We start from the raw sequence: 27331 nt of genomic DNA, 5'->3' as shown, positions 1-27331 counted from the left end.
AGTCTACTGCTAAACCCTTGGAAAAACCTGCTAGAATTCCATGCCAAAATTTTAGCGAACTATTTAGTCCTTAACTGGAATTTGGATAGAGTAACTGTCTCAAGTCCATCATTATTTGTAACCTGAAACTGGAGGTGTCAAAGCATACTCATTCAGCTTGATTTTAATATTATTAGAAAAATTATTCAATTACCTATCCCCCAAGCTCACAAGTTCATGCAATTCTGCCATGAGCTTAGTTCTGGGAAACATATGGACAACCTATGGATTTTTGATGACATTCAATGTTTAGGGTTTATTTGAATCTTTTAGATTAGATTTTTATTGTTTGAGGATATTGGTTCAGAAATTATTTTCTTTGTAGAAAGCTGTCTCAAACATGTATTGGGTCAAAGGCTTTACTTTTAGAAGTTTTTTATGAGTTTTAATCAGTTTTAGAGACTTAGGTGGTTTTCGGAACCATGGTCATCTCATGGACGGTCCGTTTTGATCCTTGCCACGGGATGGCCACATCATTCGGTTTTTTGTGGACAGGACTGATCCATAATATGTCATGGATTGTCTCTGTCTACAATCCAAAATCTCGACAACACATATATCTCGTGGATGTGATCGGTCCACAACATTTCAACACTCTATTTTAATACAATACATCTCTACATACTTTTCTTTATAATGTTAATTTTTAATATTTTTATCAATAAAATAATAATTTTAATGTTAGTTCTAGCACAAGCCCGTTAGTGCTCCTTCTCCACTCTTTTTTCACTTATTTAAATATTATTTTTTAAAGTTTTCATCAATAAAATAATAATTTATATTTTTTAATTATTTGACTATATTTTTTATATTAAATTTAATATTTATTGGTTATTATTAATTTATCGATGCCTTTTTCAATTTATTTATCATATAAAATGTAAAAATTAAACGTTTATAATCGACTGTGTAGATCACTTCATAAACTGTATATGGGATACATGGAATCAAGAGGTGTGGTGGAATGGTTTACACTACACCTATAGAACGCCACTATGGGTGTACATTGGTCCAGTCCCCACAGTTTGTCCATTGTTCAAAACAGTTGTGGACTATGATGTGGTGTGGTGTGGACCAGACCACTCAATTTCTCATCCACACACAGAACACCCCCTTACTGTTTATACTCTGTAGTTAGTCTTTAGGATTTCTTAGACTAGACATATCAAAACAAGGTGCTTTAATACTAGCCAAATAAGCCTATATGAAGCATAGTTATAGAAATTGTATGATTTACAATATGATTTTTGAAATGAACCCTAAGGCTTCTTATTCAATGCTTATATATAAAAGAATCTTTTGATTATTGTTTTGATCCTATTATTTGATTTGTTAATATCATATAGTTTATTAATTGACATGATTCAAATTAAATTGGTTAGGATCCAATTTTCATACCTTGTCATTTCCTTTTTTTGTTTTAAATAATTTTTTTCCCAAGGTTCTTTTATTTCAAAACCCTTGCTTGACTGAAAATTTGTTTGGGTTATTAAAATCTATTTTAAGGACAAATTGGTCTAGTTTCTTTCAGTATGTAGGTTAAGTAACCATTATGTGGAGGTCAGTTAACCCTGATGTTAAAACTTGGTTAAGTTTCCTATGTAATTCAATCTTCTCTGTGTTTTTTCCCATCACTTAGTATTTTTGGGAGGTGAAGTGTGTTAGTGTCGACTGTGTAGGGGTAGTTTAGTTTTTTTATTTATGTTTTGATGTGAGGTGTAATGTTTAAGTTAGGTTATGTGTCCCATACTTAAGTAGGGGCATAACAGACCTTTTGCTTTATTATAGAAAACTATAAATATAACCTGGCTGACTAGAGAGAGTGACTTTTCTCTCTTGTTCGAACCAGTTTCTTCTTCTCCTGTCTTCTCTTCTCTTCTTCTTCTTCTTCTTCTTTCTTTTATCTCCTCTAACCTTCTTCTACTACTATTTCTAACTAAATTCTAGTGCAGGTCTGAACTTTATCATGGTATCAGAGCCACTATGACAAATTCAGATGTGCCTAGAATTCTTTTCCATCACCATTTAGCCTAGGGTTTTCTAGATTTCTTCATCACCTATTGGAGATAAGAAAAAAGGCTGAAAAGGAATGATCACCCTTTACCTTTGGAGGTTTTCATGCCTCTGGTCAGTGGTTTAGTGGGTGTTTGTAGGAAGCCCTCTAATTGATGGTACGGAGAGGGTTGTTTCAGGTGGTGCAGTGGACAGTCGAGTGCAGGTTGTTTTTTTGTTGATCAAATAGGTGTGCTGTATGGGTGTTACAGTGTGAATCTAGTGGTTTGGGTGTTGCTATGGTCATGGTGTGTATTCAAGTAATTTTGGTGTGCTGAGAGAAGAATATCAGTGATAGTTATTGTTGAGAACTATGACTGTAGGTATTTTCATCAATAACCTGTCATTAGTGTGTAGTGTGGTGAGGAGTGAATTAAAAGTGTGATATATAGGTGAGAGGAAAAAAAGGAAAGGGAAAGAAAAAACAATTCAGATATGGGAGACAGTAGTGAACACAAATTTAGTGTTATGGTTCCCACTGATTACCTGAATGTTCAGATGGCTTCTATCAAATTGAATGGGGAGAACTATATGCCTTAGGCAAAATCTGTAGAGGACTTTCTTAGGGCTAAGAAGAAAGTGAAGCATGGAAGAGAAGAAAAACCTCCCGTTGATTCTTAGGAGTATAGTGGTTGGGAACAAGAAGATGCACAAATTATGACCTGGTTATGGAATAGTATGGAACCCAAGATCAGTGTGAATTTTATGTTCTTAGATTCATCCATGGAGATTTGGAACCATGCCAAGATTTCGTACTCTGGACAAGACAATACTACTAGAGTGTATCAGCTTTATCAAGAGTACTTTAATCTACAACAGGGTAATCAAAGTCTTGAGGAATACTATGCTAGCACGACGAATCTTCGTAATGAGTTGAATGTGTACCATCCCCTCATGTCTGATGTTAAGATTCAGCAATAACAAAGAGAGCAACTAGATGTAACGAGATTTTTAGAAGGGTTGAAACCTGAATATGAATCACTGAGAGCATAGGTTTAGGTGGGTCATCTCTTCCTTCTCTAGAAGGGGTGTTTGCTCGACTTGGGAGGATTTTTGTTGGACCTATAGAGAATTTTAATATCTCTGACAGGTTTTCCTTTGCAGTGACGAGAGGGAGAGGTCATGGAGTTAATGGTGGAGCTTGGGGGGTTTAGCCTGGTCGTAGTGGTGGTAGCGGACCCATGTATGGTCGTAGTGGTGGTTCTAGACCCATGTATGGTCGTAGTCGTGGTGGTGGATGTATTGGAGGTCGAGATTTAGGGGGAGCTCGTGGCAGAGGACGTAGTAATGGTTCGAGGAGGTGTACACATTGTGGTATGGAAGGGCACACTATCAACTTTTGTTATGATTTGCATGGCCCACCTTCAACTTGGTCAAGTCATGTAGTGGCCAGTGATGGTAGTTCAAGATAGGATATTCAACAAGTTGATCAGATGCCTTCTACATCTACGAATGTCTCCGGGAAGGAGATGATGAGTATGAACGGTTTATGTAAGCCACGCCACAATAGAATATAGCTACCCCTTGCACTTTCAAGTATGGATTGTCTGGCATCCAAACCCACCCATTGGATTATCGACTTTGGAGCTTCCGATCACATCACTAGGACTTTGGGTGTGTTTTCTTCCCTTTCTCAGAGCTCCTCGTCACACTCTATTACCTTTGCTAATGGTTTCACATATTCTATTTGTGGTGTTGGTAATGTTGACATAGACCCTTTATCCTTGTCCTTAGTTTTGTATGTTCCCAAATTTCCTTTTAATCTTATGTTTGTTAGTAAGATGACCAAGTCTCTTAATTGTTCTATCACCTTTTACCCTTCTTGTGTTTTTTAGGATCTCAAGACGGGGATGAAGATTGGTGGAGGGCATGAAGCTGGTGGACTGTATTATTTTGATGGTGGTGGTGGTTCGTCAACAGTTCTTCAGACATCTCTTTCTCCACTTCAGTGGCACTATAGACTTGGTCATCCATCACTTAAAGTATTGAAGTCACTTGTTCTGTCGGTTAGTCGCCTTTATGTTTTGGATTGTAAGTCGTGTCATTTGGAGAAACATCATCGTATTCCCTTTAGTCCTAGGGTTGATATCCGTATGTCGAGTCTTTTTTCTTTAGTTCATTCAAATGTTTTGGTTTCAAATAAAATAGTGTCATACAATGGTTACAAATACCTTGTTATTTTTGTTGGTGATTATTCAAGGATGACATGGCTTTACCTTAAGAAAGAGAGGAGTGAGTTGTTTTCCTTTTTCCAATTTTTTTTTGCTGAAATTCGCAACCAATTTGGTGTACACATTAAGATTCTTCTTTCTGATAATGGTTGAGAATACTTTTATACACTGTTTCAGTAGTATTTGGAACAACATGGCATTATCCATCAAACCTCATGTACCTACACCAACAGCAAAATGGGGTGACTGAGAAAAAGAACCGCCATCTTTTGGAAACTGTTCAGTCCCTTTTGCACCATATGAATGTACCCAAACGTTTTTGGAGTGATGCTGTACTTAGATCTTGCTTCCTCATTAACTGGATACCCATGCCCATCCTTGAAGGTCATTATCCTTTCACCACTTTGTTTCCTCTCTTGTCTTCATTACCTTTTACTCCTAGGGTTTTTGGGTGTGTATATTTTGTCCATATTCTTGGACCTGAAATGGACAAATTAGATGCACGGTCCACTAAGTGTATCTTCCTTGGCTATTCTTGGACCTAGAAAGGGTATAAGTGTTATAACCTCAGTCCTTGATGTTCCTTTGCGTGCTCTAATGTTACTTTCTTTGAGTTTGTTCCATCTTTTTCTGGGTTAGGTGATGTCTCTTCTTCTTCTTCTCCACCTCTTCTTCCTCTTCCAATTCCTATTGAGGACCCCATCCCACTTGTTCTAGTTGTGACAAAGTCTGTGCCTCTAGTGTAGCTTCCTGTTGAATGGCCACCCATCTGCCAAGTGTATATGCATCGATGACATGTACTGCTCCTCCTCCAGCTTCTTCACCGTCGACAGATCCGACAGTTGTTCCCACACCAGCCCCACCTATTTTTGACCTTGATCTTCCTACTGCCTTGTGGAAAGGTAAGCGTTGTTGCACACTTCATCACATTTCAAATTATGTTTCTGTATCTCACCTTTCTGCTTCCCATCGCCAATTTGTTTCTATGTCGTCTTCTATTTATGTTCGTACGAATGTCTAGGAAGCTTTTGCATCTCCAGGGTGGCGCCATGCAATGGAAGAACTCTTAGCTTTGGCTCGTAATCGTATGTGGGATCTCACCACGCCACCCCCTGGTAAACATGCTGTAGGTTGTAAGTGGGTATACACTGTTAAGTATTTACCTGTTGGCCGTGTAGAGCAGTTGAAAGCTCGACTGGTTGCCAAAGGAGTCTTTTTTTTTTTGATAAGTGAGAGTAGTTTTATTAATTCAAATAAAGAAAGTACAGTCAGCCTAGGAGGCACGAGGTGTTGCCTCCTCCAAGGGCTGAAACATAAACACTAAACATACACAAGCCTGAAACACAATTACAAGGTAGCCCAAAACAAATCTCCCCTTGATACCCCTTGCTTGGCCAGAGAACCAACCATTGCATTTGCTGATCTGTTGACCCACTGAACCTTGACTGTCATATTTCTTGTCATTCATTTAACTTTCTTTAATAGATCCTTGTAGCCCCAACAAGCTGTTTCTGGACTTGTCAACCAACCCACTACTACCTTGGAATCCCCTTCTACTATCAAATTGTTCACTCCAAGTTGCTTGGCCATCTGTATACCTTGTGTCACTGCTAGTATCTCGGCCTTTACGGAATCACCAACACCCACTGGTCCTGAAAATAAAGACAACATGTTGCTGTCTTTGTCTCTCAAAATCCCTCCTATTCTGGATGGCCTTGGGTTACCTTGGCAGCTACCATCAAAATTCAATTTTACCACTCCATCCGGTGGAGGTTTCCTTTCAACTTGTGGTTTGTTCTTTGTGGAGACTGTAGAAGTCACTGCTGCCCAATTTCTCCTTAGGTCATCAAAGGAGTAATTTGCCAACGAGTATGAAGATTTCAGCCAAGAGGCTGTCCTTGTCATTATGCACTCCTTGATTTCAACAAGACTTCTTTCCTTTTATTGAAATATTCTAGCATTTCTCTCCTCCCATAACGTCCACAAGGTAGCAGCTCTGATACATTTCCACATTAGTTTCCCTCTTTTTGTCATTCTTCGAAAGGCAGACGGAATGAACAACAACTTTACTTCGGGGGGCATGTTCCACCCGCACCCAAATAATGAAACAACCTAGTTCCATATATTGGCAGCAAAAGAACATGATATCAGCAAATGGTTACACTCCTCACCATTCACTTTACACATAAAGCACCAATTTGGGGACAAACACATATAAGGTTTCTTCTTTTGCAAAATTTCCACAGTATTGATCTTACCATAATAGGCTTCCCAATAGAACACTGCTATTTTAGGGGGTATTGGCCTTGACTAGACCTCTTTAATGGTGAAGGCTTGAGAGGAAGGGTTGGAGCAAAGGGATTTAAAGAAAGATGCACAAGTGAAGGAGCCAACCGGGGTTAGAGACCAAACCCTTTTATCCAGGTTAGGGGGTCCAGAGGGAGAACCCCGGGGGGGGGGGGACCATGAAATAGAGAGAAGGGAAACAGTCTTTTAGGGGTTGAGTGCTCACTCAAATATCTTCCCAAAAAAGAATGGAGTTTCTAGAACAAACATCATACCTTACAAACATAAGGAATTTGGGGAGAATGCCAGAAATAACCTTCCAAGGTGTTGTGAGCAAAGCCCTTCGAGATACCCCCACATTCTAACTTGATTCAGAATAGCCATATATACTCTTCACTACTTCATGCCACAACCTTTCCTTCTCCAGGGGTCACCTCCAAAGCCACTTACGTGAAAGAGCTTCATTCTTGCTCACTACATTCCCTAAGCCTAGGCTTCCTTCTTTTTCGCTTCGACTGACCATCTCCCACCTAATCAAGTGATCTTTTTTCTCTTCTCTAGGTTATCGTAAGAAGTCCCTCATCAGTTTTTCCAACCTCTTTGCCTCCCTTTTAAGAATTCTAAAGACTGACAGGAAGTATAATGGCAAGTTAGCTAAAGTTGCCTTAATCAGAATAACTCTACCCACCAATGAAATATAGTTTCTCTTCCAAGCTGCCAATCTTTTTTCAAATTTCCACCACTGGGTTCTAGAACCTACTTTCCTTTGGATTTGCACCGAAGGGAAGTCCTAGGTAGGATTAAGGCCACTGAGACCAAGTGCATTCTAAAGAGGTTGCTATAGACTCCATCTCCTCTCTGTTCAAATTTATTTCCACAACACAACTCTTCTCAAAATTTATCTTCAAATTTGAGGCCTTCTCAGAGTGAATTATTAAATCCTTCAGAATCCTTACCTCCATCAGATCACAACCTTCACAAAAAATTATCATGTCATTTGCAAATTGAAGATGGTTAATTGAAACTCTATCTCTACCTATTCTCCACCCTCATAAAGACTCGACCCTATCTGCTTATGGGAGGATTCTACTAAAAGCGTTGGCAACTAGAGTGAATAGGTAAGGTGACATGGGATCACCTTGTCTCAGACCCCTACTAGTTGGGAAAAAACCATTAACTACCTCATTGACTAGGATGGAGTAATGGCAAGAGGAAAGGCATCCATTTGTCCATTTGCACCATCTATCCCCGAATCCACACTTCCTTAGCACGAGAAATAAGAAACCCCAATCCACTAGGTTGTAGGCCTTTTCAATATCCATTTTACCAACATAACCTTGATGACCCGATCTCCTCATCTCCTCCACACATTCATTTGCTATTAGAATTTGATCTACTATTTGTCTTCCCTGAACAAAAGCTCCTTGGGCTAGGGTGAGCACTATTCGGTTAAAAATGAAAACCGAACCGAAAATTTCGGTTTTGTTTTTTTCAGTTTGTTTTTTTGGTTTTAGGTTAAATAGGTTCGGTTATTTCGGTTTTTGGTTTCGGTTTTTAGAATTAGAATTACATATATAATATGTAACATATAATATATAATATATTTATAATTAATATATAATACATTGAAATTTGATTTCATAATATATATTTTATAATATATAATATATAATATATTATATTTTATAATATATATAATAAAGTGTACATTATTAAAAATCGGTTTTAATCGAAATAACCAAAAACCGAACTGAAAATTTTGGTTTTTCCAAATTTTGGTCCCGGTTTCGGTTTTTAACATTTTGGTTTATTCGGTTTAGTTTTTAACCGAATAAACCGAATGCTCACCCACCTTGGGCTTGGCTGATAAGACAAAGAGGCACCTTTTTGATCCTCAAAGATAAGACCTTAGCCACAATCTTGTATACACTAGTCACCAAACTAATAAGTCCAAAGTCCTTTGGATGCTTCGACTCTTTCTTCTTGGGAATTGAGGCTAAAAGTTCCATGCTTAATCATTGAATTATCCTCAAATTCCTTGAAAACCTCTATCAAGTCTTCTTTGACTATGTCCTAACAATCTTGAAAGAAAACCATTGTAAATCCATCGTGCCCTGGTGCTTTAGATATGTTCATGGAGAAAATGGCTTGTCTAATTTGTTCCTCCTCAAAATTCCTTTCCAACCAGCTTCTACTCTCTTCTAGAAGCCTCTGCCAAGTCACACCTTCCAACTCCACTCTAGGTCCTAGGGGTCTCCTCAAGATGGATTTGAAATGGTCAACAAAACAATTGGCTATCCTCTCTTGGGAATCAAGGACTAGTCCATCCACATCTAGTTTGGATACTAGCTTTTTCCTTCTCCTTCCATTGGCTGGTTCATGAAAAAATTTAGTATTTCCATCTCCTTGAGCCACTTACATCTAGACTTCTGCCTCCAAGAAATTTCTTCTCCCAAGATGACTTCATCTAACTCTCTTTTTAGTTTCCATCTCCGATCTCTTTCCTAAGAGTTTATGACTCTTTGGGATTCCTCCACATCCAATTCCTCTATTTGGGTCATCAAAGAGGATTTCATTTCTTCTATTCTTCCGAAATGCTCCCTATTCCAATCCTTCACATGTGCTCTCAATCTTTTTAGTTTTTTGTGAAATCTTACCCCCTAAGCCAAAGGGGCAATGGTAAGATGTGACTCTAGGTAGAGCTCTTGTTATCAAATCTGCCCACTTGTTTTCCCAGCTTTCATTGAAAAGGGACCTATCTAATTGGAGTAGGTTGGTGTTTCTTGAAAGTTGGACCAAGTATAGAGAGCTTGCAACATTGGGAGTTCCTTCAACTCACAGTTATTAATGAAATCATTGAATCTCCGTATGCTGGTTGTAATGGCCTGTTGGGGATTATTTGATTCATGTGTAATTCGAATTACATTGAACCCCCCCCCCCCAAAGCCCTTAAATCCTATAAAGTTCTTCCCAAAATTCATTCATTTCTCTATCATTGCTTGGTTCATGCACATTAGTTAGTGCCCAAGTAAATCCATCATCTACCATCCTGAATTTTAATGGTACTGAAAAATTACCTATTAGCTCCTCCAATACCTCCACAACATCCTCTCTCCGAAAAGTTGCAATACCTCCCGAAGCCCCTCAAGAAGGTGCTGAAACCCAACTTATTCCTCTAGATTTCCAAATGCTTCTTCAATTTCAGCTAATTTGGTATGCTGTAACATCACTATATCTGGCCTTTCCCTTTTAAGGATGTCCTTAATTAGCCTTATTTTCCTAGCACTCCCCAGCCCCTTCACATTCCAACTAATGATTTTCATGGAGATAAAAGATTTGGCATCCCCCTTTGAGATCAGGCCCCTACTTGGAGACGTCCCTTCTCTCCCCTCTTCCACTAAATTCCAAATCTCCTTCTATATCTAATATCAACCTTTCCACCTCTGATCTTTTCTTCTTCCTTCGGTTGTTAATTGTTCCAGATCTGCTTAAGGCTGCTTTTGTTATGTTTCACCTTTCCAAAATTCCTTGGTTTTTCTCCAAAGATTCCTCTATTTGCCTATACTCCTCAATGAAAGCACAAATCTGTCCCCAAATCCTCTCTAATTCCTCCTTTCGCAGCTTTTCCAAGATTGATTTATCTCTAACTTTTTTGCTACTTTGAACCCCTGTCTTAACTGATCCTTCTTGAGCTTCATACTTTTCTACCGCTTCCTCTTTTTTCTTGTATTCCTCCAAATGCGTACAGATCTGATCCCAGATCTTCTCTATCTCCTCTTCTTGGAATTTTCTTTTCCACACCTCTTCCTCTTGTTTTTTGCCCTCCCTGTCCCCAATTAAATACTCTCCATCCATGGCTGCTGCTTCAAGTTGAGCTGCAAAAGGTATCTGTTCCATGCACAAAATCCACATCAGTACCAAAAAACGAGTTGACAAAGTGTTGTTTTAGTCCTTGCATTAGAATCTGCCTTTAAGAGTTGTCCCCTGATTGATGACTCTGTGATTAGTGACCGAGATGTGTCTTGTTCTTTTAGTCTTCTATCATTGCCAGGTTGCTCTTGCGAATTGGGAGAATATTTGGGAACCGGTATCCCCTGCCTCTCCTCTATACTAGTTGTGGTAATCTCCATTTCCTTAGGTAAAGAGAGAATTTGAGAGGGCTTCTTCTAGGCTGAGTCTATAAGTTCCAAGTCATCATTTTCCAAAAATATCAGCTCGGTGTGTAAGATAAAATTGGTTGCTAAAGGATATTCCCAAATGTATGTTATTGACTACATCGAGACCTTCTCTCCAGTTGCTAAAATTGGTTCAGTTTTTGTTTTGATATTTCTAGCTGTTATGTATGATTGGCCTTTGTTTCAGCTTGACATCAAGAATGCCTTTTTACATGGTGATTTCCTTGCGGAGGTCTATATGGAGCAACCACCGGGGTTTATTGCTCAGGGGGAGGATGGTGGTAAGGTGTGTAGGGTAAAGAAGGCCATTTATGGACTCAAACAGTCGCCCCCTTGTGCATGGTTTGGTAGATTCAGTGAAGTGATAAAGAAGTTTGGCATGACACAATGTCAAGTTGATCACTCAATATTCAGCTATGATTCACATGTTGGGAAGATTTTACTGGTGGTATATGTAGAAGACATTGTTATTACTAGTGATAGGTTGAAGACCTTTTTGCAGGAGCACTTCTAGACAAAGGACCTTGGTAAATTGCAATATTTCTTGGGATAGAAGTAGCAAGGTCTAAGCAAGGTATTAACTTGTGTTAGAGGAAGTTTGTTCTTGATTTGTTGGAGGTGAAAGAATTGTTAGGTGCAAAACCTACTGAAACACCTATGGAACCAAATACCAAGCTGAGTAGTGATGTGGGTGAGGAGTTCAAGGACCACGGAAGGTATAGGAGGTTGGTGGGTAAGCTAAACTACCTAACCATTACTCGGCCATATATTTCATTTGTAGTTAGTGTGGTGAGTCGGTTTATGCGAAATCCTCAGGTTCCACATTGGGATGCCGTTCTATGGATTGTAAGGTATTTGAAGGGTTCTCTTAGTCGTGGCTTGCTATACAAGAGTGGAGGAAACCTTGAAATAGAGGGATACATCGATGCTGATTGGGCTGGCTCTGTATTTGATAGAATCACAGAAGGTCCAATATAGGTTGTTGTACCTTTCTTGGGGGTAATTTGGTGACATGGAAGAGTAAGAAGCAGACAGTGGTGGCAAGAAGCAATGCAGAAGCTGAATATAGAGCCATGGCACATACAACTTGTAAACTAGTGTGGTTGAGAAATCTTCTATAGGAGATGGGGTATTCGATTGACACTCCGGTGAAGCTTTATTGTGACAACCAAGCTGCAGTGTACATCTCTTCTAATCAAGTTTTTCATGAGAGAATAAAACATTTAGAAGTTGGTTGTCACTTTGTGAGAGAGAGGGTGCTTAGTGGAGTGATAGATATTGCATATGTTAACATAGGAAGTCAATGGGCAGACTTGTTCACCAAAGGGTTGAGTCGGGAAGAGTGGACTGCATATGCAACAAGCTGGGACTATATGATATATACTCACCAGCTTGAGGGGGAGTGTTAGTGCTGACTGTGTAGGGGTAGTTTAGTCTTTTTATTTATGTTTTGGTGTGAGGTGTAATGTTTAAGTTAGGTGATGTGTCTCATACTTAAGTAGGGGCATAACAAATATTTTGGTTTATTATAGAAAACTATAAATATAACCTCGCCGACTAGAGAGAGTGACTTTCTCTCTTGGTTGAACCCGTTTCTTCTTCTCCTGTCTTCTCTTCTCTTCTTCTTCTCTCTTCTATCTCCTTTAACCTTCTTCTACTACTATTTCTAACTGAATTCTAGTGCAGGTCTGAACTTTATCAAGGTGCTTCAATAAGGTAGTTGTATTACCTAGGACCCTAATAGAGTAATTTTTGTTTTTTTGATAAGTGATTTTAAGTTTCATTGGTGGAACCAATATATACAGCAGTACAAGCATCCCAAGAGAAGGCAAGAGCTTTACCTCTCACATCAAGAAACAAAAGACGAACAAATTACAACTGAGACCAAAATAAGTGTTCGTTGTTAACCCCTTGCATAGATAAGGTATCAACCATCCCATTAGTCGATCTTCTCATCCATTGAATCTTCAATGTCATATTACCTGTTAACCAACTAAATTTCTTAATCTCATCTCTAAACTCCCAGATGACAGTCTCTAGATTCTGTAACCATCTCACCATCAGCTTGGAGTCCCCCTCCACAATAAATTTTTCCAAATTCAAGTCCTCAGCTATTTGCACCCCTTGAATCACTGCAAAGAATTTCAGCCCTAGTTGAATCTCCCACTCCCTCTGTTCCCTAGAACATAGCAGTTACATTTCCTTCATTATCTCTAAAAACACCCCTTACTCCAGATAGACCTGGATTACCATGGTGGCTTCCATCAAAATTAAGGTCAACAAAGTCTGCAGTGGGAGGTGACAAAAGACAAAGTGTTGACTACTTTATAGCTGTTTTTTTTTTTTTTTTTTTCTGAGGGAAAGGTATTTGTATTATATTATGTCAAAACCCCAGTCCCCACTCTATAGAACCACCTAATTGCATTAACTAAGTGTCTTTTAATAGTGAAGCAGGAGGTCTGAGCTTGCTTAGCAATACCTTTCATTACCTATGAGAATCTGCTTTGATATGTCTCTCATCAATGAGTCTGTTAAATATTTCCTAATACTATAGGTATTGAATCCTTTAAGATAATTTTTCTGTTGATCCTTGATGCACTATTTTATTTGTTCTTCGTAATCTTTTGAAATTTCTTTGGATGGCAAGGTGTTGCAGGAGTTCAAATACTGGGTCAAGTTAGCCATGTGTTTCACATTCCTCCTGTGATAAGAATATAATGTACTTAGTTCTGTTCCAGATTGATTTATCCTTTGGTCTATCAATTACTGAACTGATATCTATCTATTTGTTATGTTGGCATTTTGTCTTTATAGAAATTGGGAGGTGTGAGGCTTTCTGTTTGGCCTCTACTTCCTATATTTGTGTTGAGAATGCAGTTCTTTTTTTCTTTCTTATTTTTCTTCTTCTAACATCATATTTCTTTACTGTTTCATCTGGAAATAAATTAATATTTTGAACCTTATACTTCAGTGCATTGTTCGTGCTACTGTAATTGGTTTTTCTGATACCATGACTGGTCATCTTTATGAGAAAGCATCTTCGATGTTGGAAGATCAAAATAATGTTCTCACTGATGCCATACGTTTACAGGTATGCTTTTTCTGATCAGAACATTTATTGTTATCTGTTTCTTCATATGAGTTAAATATACTGTGACTTATTTCCCTTTTTTCTTTTCAATTCTTACTGGAAAATTGTTGGAAAGTGCAGCTTGTTTCTTCTTTAAGAGTTATTCCAGAGTACATTCTATTATTTTTCAGCCTTGATGCAAAGGTATGTAAAGGTGGTGGTCCTTATAATACCATTTATTTTATTTTTTTTGATAAGTATACCATTTATTTTACTTAAGTAGGAAATCTTCATTATGCTGCCATCATCATCCCACTAATAGCATAGATCTGAAAGCTGTTTTGCACATTTCTTATAGAGTTGTGGACTAGAACTAGGAAGGATGAAGGATAAAGATATTACTTTACTTGGGAAATGGCTGTGGGATTTTCAGTGGAAAGTGATTCTCCTTGGCATTCCATACTAGTATTACTTTGTCCTTGGAAAGGAAATTTATGTGATATGGACTTCATTCACAAAATTCACAAAGTTTGATCCAGCGTTTGGACAAAATGTCAAATTGTGGGAAGATTGGTGGTTGGGAGGATCGTATAGCATTTTCACAAAAATATGACCATTTTGGAGTTGACAACCACATCTTAAGAGGGCATGGTTTGAGATTTGGGCTTGAGAAAAGGTCTTAGAGATCTTGAGATTGATGAGTTTATATATATTTTTTTGATGAATGGATTGATGAGTTTATATTAGTGATTAACTCCTTTGATTCACATTTTCTTCTCCCTTGTGAGGCTGATTCTAGAGTTTGGATTTCAGAAATCTTGGGTACTTTTTCTTTCTTATTTTTGAAAAGCTTTTATGCATGCCTACGTACACCCCTTCCTTTTCTCAGTTAAGGCATTTTGGATGGTTGTACTTCTAAAACTATAACATCTTATAGGGTATTGCTCTCAAAATGATCAATACAGGTCATTTTATATTTTATTTTATGTTATGGATAATAGTACATTAGATATTATTAGCCTAAATTGTTCATATTATGGGTTTATAGTATTAAATATTAATATTATTATTCTTATACTAGTTTCTTTTTATTATTTTCTTATTTGTTTGGGTTGAATTGACATGCAAGCCAGTGATTATTACTTCCATACATTTTTCCATATTGAATGATAAAAAAACATTTTATCATATTGGTGCCCAAAACATGAATATCAAAATTGTCTGGTACCAAACATGCTTCTATTATGCTCTTGCATTTATTACTTATTTTTGCTATACCCTTCAACTGTTCCCCTTTGGTAGCTTTTTGGTTTCTTGTTTGGTTCCTCCCTAGCCATTCCTCATTTTGTGACAAAGTTTGCATATGTCTTGTGGTCATATTTTATGGGTTTTGATCCCTTATGCCATCTGTTGGTGTATCTGAGAAAAAAAGGAACCTCTGTACATTTGAGTGGGACATACCCAGATTCTATGCAAATGTAGTAGCCTTCTTATATATATGGCTCTTGTACTCAAAGATTTCAGCTTCTTTAGGTAAGGGGATTTTGTATTCTCTGCAAATGTAGTGGCCTTCTTATAGCTGCTGTAGGTGGTCTTCTCTACACATGATCGAACCATCTAAGCCTACTCTCTCATTTTATCACCTCTTGGAGCTACTCCTAGGTTCCTTTGAATGACTTAATTTTCTGATCCTATCCTTTCTAGTTTTTTCCGTTCATCCATCTCAGCATATGATTACCACACTCATTTTTTGGGCATATTGTTTTTTGACTGTCTAACACTTTGCTCCATACAACATTGTTGGCCTTACAATTGTTTTATAGAATTTTCCTTTTAATCCAAGTTGTATTCACCTATTACATAAGACTCCAGATGCTTTCTTCCATTTTGCCCATCTTGTTCTAATTCTATGGGTGACATCCACTTCAATCTCTCCCTTGTTATGGGTTGTCGAACTAAGGTTACCGAAAAAGGTCATGTTGAGTCATCTCTTGGTCTCCAATTGTAAGTGTATTCTGATTTGCTCTCCTATTATTATTATTATTAAATTTACATTGCATATATTCTATTTTATTCTTACTTGTTGAAGATTAATTAGTTTTATGATGTTTTTCTGAGTAGATGTTTTATGTTAGTTGTTAGATAGGAGGTGGGGACCACAATAGTTATGTGAGTCTAAATTTTATTGTTTTTTGAGTGTTATATATGCTGTTTTATGTTTTGCCACCCTATAAGGGCATAGTTGTCTTTGTACTGTTCTATTATTTTAGTATAAATAATAAATGAAGGGGGTGGTCAGATTATTGCTCTCTTTTCTTTCAATTTCTCTTCTTCTCCTCTCTTCCTTCTCTCTTCAAGAAACTACTTTCTTTCATATATTTTTTTTAATTCAGCAGATTTCTACTTGGTATCAGAGCATCGACTAGGGTTTCTTGAAGCATTCTCATGCAGCCCTAGATCAGCCGACTGCATGAAGTAGTAAAGGGCTGGTTGATCTGCTATAGATTGCCCAGTTCTTGGAGTGTTTGGTGGGATCTAGACATCAGGAAGGTGATCTACTATTCGACATCAAAATCAGGAAGAAATGGAGTACGGGGAAGAGTCCTAGAAAAGTTGGACTCTTTGTTTTTGATCTGATCTTGGGCGCCCCGGTATTGTTAGTTTTCTTTTGATTTTCTGAAGAGGACTGTTTGGTTTTTGAAAATTTCTAGGCCTCTCGGAGTGATCGATTCACTTTTCTCTCTGTTGGGAGGCGTGGGGAGGAGAGAGATTTCCCTCCAGCTAGGGTTTTATTCTTCTGGAAGGGTTGGTTTCTTTGTGTGTGGAATTAAATTATTTTTTGAAGGTCTCCAATTTATTTTTTTCTTACTGTTAAATTGTTTGAAGTAAAATCGAGAGTTGGAATATCGAGATGAAATCTACCGGTATTGTGGGACTGGGTGTTGGAGGTAGTAGTGATATTTTTGGGTCTGAGATCATTACTACAGTAAAACTTGATGGTACAAATTATTTGGAGTGGGCACAATCGGCTAAGATGGCTATTGGTGCCCGCGGAAAATTAGGGTATCTCACTGGAGAGGAGAAGAAACCTGATATAGACTCTTCCCGATGGGTGCAAGAGAATTACATGGTAATGTCTTGGCTGTGTAATTCTATACTACCTCATATTGCAAAAAATTTCCTATGGGCTAATACTACTAAGGAGATTTGGGATGGAGTGATTGAAACCTACTCTCATAAGCAAAATGAAGCCAAAGCCTATCAGTTAAGAAATCAAGTGATAAGTATGAAATAGGGAGAAAAACCTCTTGTTGTGTATTTTTCCATGTTGAAAACCCTATGTCAGGAAATAGATCACTTAGAAACTGTGGTATGGGAAAGTGTAAATGATGCAGCAACTTATCACAAACTGATAGAGAGGAATAGGGTTTTTGAGTTCTTGGCAGGACTGAACCCTGAATTTGACATTGCTAGGTAGTAGATTCTTTCTAGGGAGGGTGTGACTCTCTCTTAGGCCTATGCTTTTGTCTCTGGAGAGGAGAGTAGGAGGAATGTAATGTTGAGACAGCCTGGGATTGACCAGTTGACTATGGTTGGTACAACAAAACCTAAGTTGAATGGAGACAGGGGGAGTAGTGAGACTATAAGGGAAGATAAGAAGGACTTGGTGTGTGATTATTGCAAGAAGCCTAAGCATACCAAGGACACTTGTTGGAAGCTTCATCCAAATCTTATGCCTGCTCGGATAAGAAACAAGAAGGGAAATGCAAATGTAGCCACTACAGGAGACACTTCAGCCCCTCTCTCCCAAATTGATTGGGAATCCATTGCAGTAGTAGTAGTGAGAACAGAATTGGAGAGGTTTGAACAGCTTACGAGTAAGAAAGATTCACCCAACTCTAGCCTTCCAGATGGACAACAGAATGAAGGAACCAAGTACACCACTTCCTTTGCACAAACAAGTAGTTCATATGCAAATGCGAATCTTGCATCAACTTCAGGTTAGGAGGGACCTCCCTGGATTATAGACTCAGGAGCATTTGAGCATATGACTAATGCCCCTACCAATTTCAGTTTCTATCAGTTGTGCTCTGGTAGAGATAGAGTCTCTACAGTAGATGGTTCACATATGCCCATTGCTGGGAAGGGGACAGTTAGAGTGACCAATGATGTAACTCTGCCCTCTGTTTTACATGTCCCTAGACTTCATACCAACCTACTGTTTGTTAGTTCTTTGACATTGTGATCTTTCTTCCTAGTAATTATGTTTTGCAGGATCTGGAGTCAAAGAAGATGATTGGGAGTGGTCGTGAGGTGAATGGAGTCTACCTTCTTGATGAGATTCCAAAACATTAGGGCCATCATGTTAGCAACAACAGTAGTAGTGGGTCAGAGTCAGTAAACCGGATTATGCCTTGGCACAATCGCTTATGACATCTTTCTTTTAATTCTTTGAAATGTCTTTTCCCAAAGTTGTTTGAGTTTGTTCAATTATCTCCTTTGGAGTGTGAGAGTTGTCAGTTAGGAAAGCATTGTAGACAGTCTTTTAAACCAAGTAATAAAAGAAGTACTGCTTTTAATATTGTTCACACTGATGTATGGGGGCCATATCAAATCCCTTCCATGGGAGGATTTCGTTACTTTCTCTTGTTTGTGGATGATTATACACGATATTCTTGGATATATTTGATGAGATCACGCGTTGAGGTTCCTAACTTAGTACGACAATTCCACCAGATGGTTCTCACACAATTTGGAGTGAGAACTAAGGTTTTTAGATCAGATAATGCCAGAGAGTACTTTGAGAAGGACCTAGCCACGTTTCTCTTAGAACATGGTGTAGTTCATCAAAGCAGTTGTGCATATACACCGCAACAGAATGGAGTTGCTGGGAGGAAAAACAGACACATTGTGGAGGTGGCAAGGAGTCTTATGGTGTGTGCTTTAGTTCCTGTGCAGTTCTGGGGAGATGCAGTTCTTACAGCCGTACATGTGATTAACCGTGTTCCTTCACGGGCTTTGGGGTTTAAGGTGCCATTTAGCCTCCTTTTTCTAGATGGAGAGATATTTCATATACTTTTGAGGGTTTTTGGCTATGTTTCTTTTGTTCACATTCTTCGCCCTCATTGCAAGAAATTGGATCCTAAGGCCAAGAAATGTGTTTTTCTTGGGTATGCTCAGAACCAAAAGGGGTATTGTTATTATGACCATTGTCGAGGAGCAAATTTGTCATTATGGATGTTACCTTTTTTGAATCTACATTCTTCTCGAGTGGTTCTCCTTAGTGGGAGAGTTTTGGAGAGGAGAACTCACAATCTGTTCTTCTTCCTGTTTCTGTGGTACCTCCCTCAGTTCAGCCAGCACTTGCACCCGCAGTTTCATTACCCGAGTCACTACGGGCAGCCTCACAGCAATATCAGCGCTGGCAGATGATGGTTGACTCCACACATCCTCGACCCACACCACTCTCTGTCAGTCCTTCTGAAACTCCAGATTCGACAGATACAGTTCCAGGTATTCCTCTTGATGATAATGTTTCTGTTCCTAACACCATTGTTGTAGTTGATCCCACTGACCTTGGTATTGCCATTGCACTTCGTAAGGGGAAGAGAAAGTGTACAACCCACTGCATTTCACACCATCTTTCCTACAGTGCCTTATCACCCTCCTACCGTGCTTTTCTTTCTTCCCTAGATTCTGTGTCTATACCCAGGAATGTTACTGTGGCTCTCTCCAAACCTGAATGGAAAATAGCCATGCAAGATGAGATGGATGCTTTGGTCAAAAACCAAACTTGGGAAATAGTTGATCTCCCCCTAGACAAGGAGTCAGTTGGATGTCGATGGGTATTCACAGTGAAGTATAAGGCCGATGGCAAGATAGAGAGGTACAAGGCAAGGTTGGTAGCAAAAGGGTATACTCAAACCTATGGTGTTGATTATCTGAAAACCTTTGCACTAGTAGGTAAGATGAGTTCAGTTCGTATTCTTTTATCTCTAGCAGCCACCTATTCATGGCCCTTGTTCTAGCTTAATGTCAAAAATGCTTTCCTCAGTGGTGATTTACAGGAGGAGGTATATATGGACATTCCAACAGGCTTTTATGAAAATGTTGGTAAAGGAAAGGTGTGCAGAATCAGAAAATCTCTGTATGGACTGAAACAGTCACTTAGGGCTTGGTTTGACAGGTTCAAAGGGGCACTCATCCGTTTTAGATACACATAGACACATTCTGATCACACCCTCTTTGTGAAGAGGATAGATGCTTTGGTGTCAATTCTGATTGTGTATGTGGATGATATAGTGGTGACAGGAAATGATCTGGAGGAGATTTGATGATCTAAAAAAATCATTGCAGAAAGAGTTTGAGATCAATGATCTTGGTGAGCTCAAATACTTCTTAGGGATTGAAGTTGCAAGATCCAAGCGTGGGATCTTCATGTCACAGAGAAAGTATGTACTTGACATACTGCGAGAGACTGGGAAGCTAGGGACCAAACCAACAAATACTCCTATTGATCCAAATCACCGAATTAATGGTGTGGATGGTGAATTGGTAAAGGATGTGGGGAGATATCAAAGAATGGTGGGCCAACTGTTGTATCTGTGTATGACACGACCAAATATTTCTTATGCTGTCAGTGTTGTGAGTCGATACATGCATGCACCTCGGGTTCAACACTAGGAAGCTATTGAGAGAATACTTGCATATCTGAAAAAGCACCCTGGCAGAGGCATTCTTTTTTCAAATCATGAGAATCTGAAGCTAGAATCCTATACGGATGCAGACTGGGCATGATGCTTTGATGACAGGAGGTCTACATCAAGAGTGTGTACCTTTGTAGGTGGAAACTTGATCTCTTGGAAGAGTAAGAATCAAGCGGTTGTGGCAAGGTCAAGTGTAGAGGCTGAGTATAGATCCATGGCTCATGGTGTCCCAGAACTTCTTTGGGCTAGATCTCTTTTGAGTGAGATTTCGGTGAAAGCAGAGGAACCTATGATGTTATACTGTGACAATCAGGCTGCAATCAATATTGCCCACAATCCAATTCAGCATGATAGGACAAAACACTATGAAGTTGATAGACACTTTATAAGAGAAAGGGTAACGACCGGAGAAGTGTGTTTGCCTTATGTCTCTTCAGAGTTGCAGCTGGTTGACGTTCTCACTAGAGGGGTGGCAAGGAACAAGCTTGAACATGATCTATGCATGTTGGGAATGTGTGACATTTACTCCCAACTTGAGGGGGAGTGTTGAAGATTAATTAGTTTTATGATATTTTTTTTGAGTAGATGTTTTATGTTGTTAGATAGGAGGTGGGGACCACAATAGTTATGTGAGTCCATATTTTATTATGTTTTTTGAGTGTAATATATGCTGTTTTATGTTTTGTCACCCATAAGGGCATAGTTGTCTTTGTACTGTTCTATTATTTTAGTATAAATAATAAGTGAAGGGGGCGGCTAGATTATTGCTCTCTTTTCTTTCAACTTCTCTTCTTCTCTTATTGTCCTTCTCTCTTCTAGAAACTATTTTCTTTCATATTTAATCCTTCATTAGTTTTATCATTTTTTTGATCAACAAAATAGAAAGTTAGAAACTTTATTAATTGATTTAATTCAGAATTGGTACTCTCATCTTGAACTGTTCCAAGAGCCCGTGTTTTACAGTATACATTTCAATATTGCATTACACTTTGGCCCAAATCAATTGTGGCCTTTGAATCCCCTGTTTAGCTAATCGATCTGCCATCCCATTTGCTGTTCTTCTAACCCAACTGAATGTGACATCTATCCCTTGTGATGCTTTCTATTTCCTTAAAGGCATGCCTTGTAGACCCAGGGAACTGAAGTACTATTCTTTGTCCATGGAATAACTAGCTTGGAATAACCTTCCACATCCATCTGTTGATACTGAAGCTGTTTAGCTAACCTTAATAGTTGCAGTAAAGCCAAGTCTTCAGCTTTCACCGAGTCCCCCATTCCAATTGGTCCTGAGTACATTGCCACCATCTTGCCTAAGAATCACTGAGTACACCCCCTATGCCTGCTGGGCCTGGATTTCCCAAAGAGCTTCCATTGAAATTCATCTTTATTCTATTGTTGATTGGAGCTTTCCATTCATTAGTTTCATCAATTAAAACAATGTCATCATCAAATAACAAGCATCATGGGACCTCCTCCTGAATATGTTTTGTCAATTCATCTATATAGGTGCAATGTAGACCTTTATACATGTACATGATATTTTTTTTGATTGGTTATCAGAAAAAAAAAGAAAAAGAAAAAGAGAAGTACTTTTCCATTATTCTCATGTTCGCTTTCACATGGTACATAATATATTTTTTTGATTGGTTAGAAAAAAAAGAAAAGAAAAAGAGAAGTACTTTTCCATTGTTCTCATGTTTGCTTTCACATGGTAAAAAATCGTTGTCCTTTGGCCAATTAGTTTGTTATATTGTATTATTACCTATTATCAACTTATAACAGGTAAATCTGTCGATTACTGGAGGAACTTGTTTCATGGATGCTGTTGTGAATGATACTCGAGTCATAGAAGTAATTCAACCACCCCCAAGTTTTCAGTGCTTGCAAGTAATGCTGGGTCCTGTAGGGTTGGGAAGTGCACGTGTCACCATTCATGATATGGGACTTTTTCCTCCTCTTGCAGCTTCTGCTGTGGTAATTTTCTTCTATTTTGAATTGTATGTTGATTTGGCTTTTAGCATTTCAGAGTGTAAAAGTTCCTCATTCTTGTTAATAATGTTTATCTTCTCCCTCCTTGTTTCTTCTTCAGTATTTGTTGAAAGAACCATTGCAAAGGTCTTTATGGATATAGAGTAGAGTTTGGATCATTTTTTGATTAGTTGAAATGATCCTTGAGGATCCCCAATACCTCAGTTTGACTGTTACTGCATGTAGCAACATGTACCAGCAGTAAATTGTATTAAAATTTCATTATTTTAGATGGCGAAAAATTCTTTAGTGCTCCTAAAGAGCTCCTCAAAGAGGAACCAGATATTCTTATTAGTCCCCCATGTGCTCCTAAATTCCTAGGATGCTTTTCCCTCTTCCATTACTTCCAATATATAGAATGAAATGCATTGAAAGTTTATCAAAAAAGGTGCTGAAAGTTTACAAAATCCTGTCTTAAATATCCACAGCTCTCATATATTGGACCTACTTCTGTCAATAAAGTGAATTAAAATTTGACTGGGTATTACTGTGTCTAAGTCAAAAAGCCAAAGGTACAATATGACTGAAAAAAGTCTTCCATATTTGTAATATTTGCATGTTATAGAATTCTTGTCACTCAACAGAATGGAATGGCAGAACAGGATTCATGTCACCAACCCTATAAAGTTGGAACAAGATTCTTGTTACTGTTTGGTCTAGGATCTGTGTAACATTTTCTATTTGAAGTTCCACCTCTCATGTTACTGTTTGGTCTAGGTCTTGTCTGATACTCATGAAAATAATTTCATCTTCTTCCCTTTCCATAGTAAAAGTTTTGATCTTCTGACATGATTTCTCATGGAGGTATTTACATTATACAGGTTCAAGTTGCAGATGTTGACTGGATTAAGATTATTTCACAAGATGATATAAGCCTTATGGTATGTCTGACTGTCACTTTTCATTTTATTTGTGGATTGCATGTATTAGTGGCTTTATTTTGATGTTTTGTAGGAAGGAAGTGCAAAAGTTGTTGACATATTAGCTGGGACTCGTGATGGAAGTACTTTTGATGCTTCTCAGGTTTGAATGTTTAAATTTGTATTTATCTCTGAAGATGTTAAATTTGTTTTTGACATTTTGTTATTGGAACTCATTACTTGGTATTTTTACCAGTGCAACATATCTGTATCCGAAGGATGTACATGGGTGTTTTGTTCACAAAGTTACTCCTTTTGTTCTTTTCAATATGTTCTCTTTTCTAACATGCCTATTTGTGCTAGATGAGTTGTTGCTGATATATCAAACCATATTTAGCCACTGTTTTTTACTATTTTTGCCTTATTCCTGTTTTACCTTATGCTGTTTTTTCCTTTTCTTGTAGTATGTCTACATGAATATTCATGTCCATATTGAGGATCCTATACTTGAGCTTGTCAACAAGGATGATATCTCAGATCCTGGTAGTGGAAATATTGATGGTCCAAAATTTATAATTCAAGCAAAACAACTTGGGATTACAACTCTTTATGTGAGTTTTTCTTTTTTTTTTGTCCGGCATGATACTGAAACTCTACTATTTATTACTTCCAAATTATGTTAATGATATTCTCTTTTAAGAAGATTTTAAATCTATTGATATAACTTGATATCTCTAGGTTAGTGCTAGGCAACGCTCTGGACATGAAATTTCAAGCCAGCCTATTAAGGTTGAAGTCTATGCACCACCAAGGATACACCCTGATGATCTTTTTCTTGTGCCTGGCGCATCTTATGTGGTATGCTTTAGAATATTTTGATACCCCCTATCCACTTAGGATTTGAAATATTAAAAGAGCAAAGGAGGCATGTTGTAGTTGCTTAATATCAAATGGTCAGATCTCCTTCTAGACTACACTTATGGCCATTTCAGTATATTTTTAAGCTTTTAAGTTCTTGTTTAATTTTTCTGATATTGTTTCTTTGCTGATGGTTGGTTACTTTCTTTGTATTGCAACAAAATCATCTTATCTTTTTATCTTTAGCTTACTGTGGAAGGAGGTCCCACAGTTGGGGCATATGTTGAGTATGCCAGTATGGATGATGGGACTGCGACAGTGAACAGAACTTCAGGACGACTTGTAGCACTATCACCTGGGAAAACTGTAAGCAGGAATTTTTAGATGTTTTCACTTGGTATTCATGTATTGGTGATACCTGTTCTAATGATTGATGGTGAATGCTCTTTTGGATTCTTTTTCATAGTGGTCCTCTTCTGAATTCTTAATGATCTTGTTTGTCCATACAAAAATGTAAATGGCTTTGTTAGAAAGAATCTTTCTGGGACTACTTCTTTGTTGCATCTGCTTTGGATTTTTCTAGAATTAATTTGTTAGTAGGAAAACAAAAGGTTAATGGCACATTTAAGTATAAATTATCAACATGTATTTTTCTTTACCTAACCTGTGGCATTTTTTTTTTATATCTTGGTGCAAGGTGGCCACTTTCAGACTTAAACACGTTTCTCATGCTTGTTAGCCTCAGATTTTACCATTAGACCAAGCAAGGACCCTCAGAATTGCATATGTACGAAAACATATTAACCAAAATAAAAAACAAAAGTCAATATTTGTGCTAATGCTTTGTCTTCTAAATGTTAAGCGATTAACATGGATAGATAAAGTATTTCTTTCACTTTATTCTCAAAATTTAGATATTAAAACTAGTATTCTTTGTGTCTCTATAAGATTTATTTGTATTTCTTAAGGGCATTCTGTTGTATCTTAGTTTTCTAATGCACATATGTATTTATCTGTATCCACAATACATGAATTGGCATGTATTAATATGCATTGATCATTAGACGTGGGAGACTAAGTTGCACCCGTTGAAATAGTTTATTCTATGTCTTATTTATTATTTTGTCTTGTTAGGGTCTGTTTAGTTGGCTTAAAGTCATTTTTATTTTCTGTTATTGTACTTTGCTTACGTCAGGGGCATAAGGGTCTTTCTCCCTTTTTATTTTAGACGCCCTATAAATATTAATAGAAGCTGGCGCCGCCAGTGTCGCCAATCTCTCCTCTTCTCTTCTATCTTCTCTCTTCTTCTTCTCTTCTTTTTCTCTCTTATTTCTAGTCGGCCTTATTGTCAAGAGCACCCAATTGGATTTTGATGAGTATTGAACTCCTACCCTCCTGATATACATACATAATGTATGAAAAGATGTACAAGTATAGCCCATGCAGAGTGGGAAAGGACAAACTTATCCAATGGAACTAGAGCTGCCAATGGGTTGGGTCTGGTATGGGACAACATGGACCAATCCTGAACTGATTATTAATCAGTTCTATAAAACATACTACAGACCAGATCCAAACCAAATATCAATAGGGATAATTAGGTCTGGCCCGATTATACTTAAAATGTATTTTTCTTTATGATAATAACAACTTGGAATTTCGTTTTTGATAATTTAACTTTAATAATTGATAAAACAAGTGTTTTTTGACCAAATTAAATTTTTTTATAGTAAAATAAAAAATTTATTAATTATAAAAAGGAAGCTGATTACATCCACTTAAAGGTGTTAAGGCAACACCTCCAGCACTTGACCAAAATTATCTTCTATATTGTGTATGAAATTTACCCTTTTAGACATAAAATATATAAAAAAATTAGAAAAAAACCACAATAACTTTCCTTGCATGTCCAAAGAATCAGAACCGACATAATTGGGTTGGTCTGTTTGGTTATGTCGGGTAGACCCAACCCATTGACAGCTCTAAATGGCAGTTGTCAAGGCCCCTTTCCCTCTTTCTACACAAAAAGCATCGTGCGATCAAATAAGATTGACCGCAGATGAATTAGAAGGTTTTGGTATTGCTAGCCACAAGTGAACAATGTCTACAGCCTTTTGACTTGCCTGCTCCATGGAAGAACCTTGCTTTTTCTTTTGATAATTAACAGTGGCATTACATTATCTTCCTTAAAAGAACCTCCCTTCCATGCCCAGGCTTGACAGCAAGGGTAATACCTACAAACAGCATGAGGCTGACATACAATGATGCAGAAAACCAGAACTTTAGATTTACAACTGCACCCCAGGACCTGGCCTTCCCCAAATACATCCTTGTACTGTCACTCCTGCTCCAGCTAAGCTGTCAGCTGATCTAGGGATCCACCTGAATGAGCAGTTCAGTCTATTTCCAATGGATTTGGCTTCCCTAACAAAAGTTCTCAATCTCCAAGGCAGTTTCTCTTCTGCAATAAGCCAAGTGATAAACAACTTGGCAATCTCCTTCTATTAGAACATTTCTCTAATTCTGTTGTACAAACAACTTGAGACCTCAGATTAAAGCCATCATACCTGCTTTCGAGGAGCTTCCATAACCCACAGTCCCGGAAAAGCTCATCATAATGATGCCCCTTTAATCCCTTACCGCCCCTCCCACACTGGACTTGCCAGGTTGCCTAAACAACAGCTGTCAAAATTAAGCTCAAGTCTTCCAGCCTCAGGGGGCTGCCAATTGATCACCCTTTGTAGTCTTCTTATTGTCACATTAGCAATGATGTTCTGGCTTCTTAATAGATCATCCGTTTTCGCACCATGGAACTCCTCACATGTTAGAACCCAATGTGCAATTCTTAGTTTGACTAGTTCTATTGGAGTTTCCACGTTTCTTGTTCTTTATTTTCAAAGACCCTTGCATTTCTACCCCCAAATACTCCACATTCTTGCAGCACTTTTATAGTGCCATAATAGTTTTTTTTTCCTTTTGTCTGGCATCCCCAGATATCATGTGAGAATAAATCTATAATCTGCTGTGGTGCAATAGAATTCCTTTAAAGAGGGCAAAGAAATGATTCTAGACTTGGCTATTGTAA

At 38.0% G+C, this 27331-nt stretch overlaps 1 protein-coding gene across 2 annotated transcripts in view; it reads left to right on the top strand.

Annotated features, from left to right (window-relative positions):
- EMB3012 (embryo defective 3012) overlaps positions 1–27331 on the top strand; it is a 111444-nt gene that overhangs the window by 33642 nt on the left and 50471 nt on the right. For both annotated transcript variants that reach the window (XR_016094764.1, XM_088940837.1), the window contains exons 13-20: positions 13695–13814; positions 13935–13997; positions 22283–22474; positions 23350–23409; positions 23483–23551; positions 23853–23999; positions 24127–24246; positions 24493–24612. Coding sequence is in view for 1 of the 2 variants with exons in the window: in XM_088940837.1 (XP_088796963.1) it covers positions 13695–13814; positions 13935–13997; positions 22283–22474; positions 23350–23409; positions 23483–23551; positions 23853–23999; positions 24127–24246; positions 24493–24612 (891 nt within the window). In the remaining variant the exon portion in view is untranslated. The remainder of the gene's footprint in view (positions 1–13694; positions 13815–13934; positions 13998–22282; positions 22475–23349; positions 23410–23482; positions 23552–23852; positions 24000–24126; positions 24247–24492; positions 24613–27331) is intronic.

Source organism: Nelumbo lutea, chromosome 4, assembly GCF_056320005.1.
Source record: "Nelumbo lutea isolate HS-2025 chromosome 4, American lotus-T2T, whole genome shotgun sequence".
Taxonomy (NCBI): domain Eukaryota; kingdom Viridiplantae; phylum Streptophyta; class Magnoliopsida; order Proteales; family Nelumbonaceae; genus Nelumbo; species Nelumbo lutea.
The sequence above is the reverse complement of the archived record's forward strand: the minus strand, read 5'-3'. Positions and strand labels throughout refer to the sequence as shown.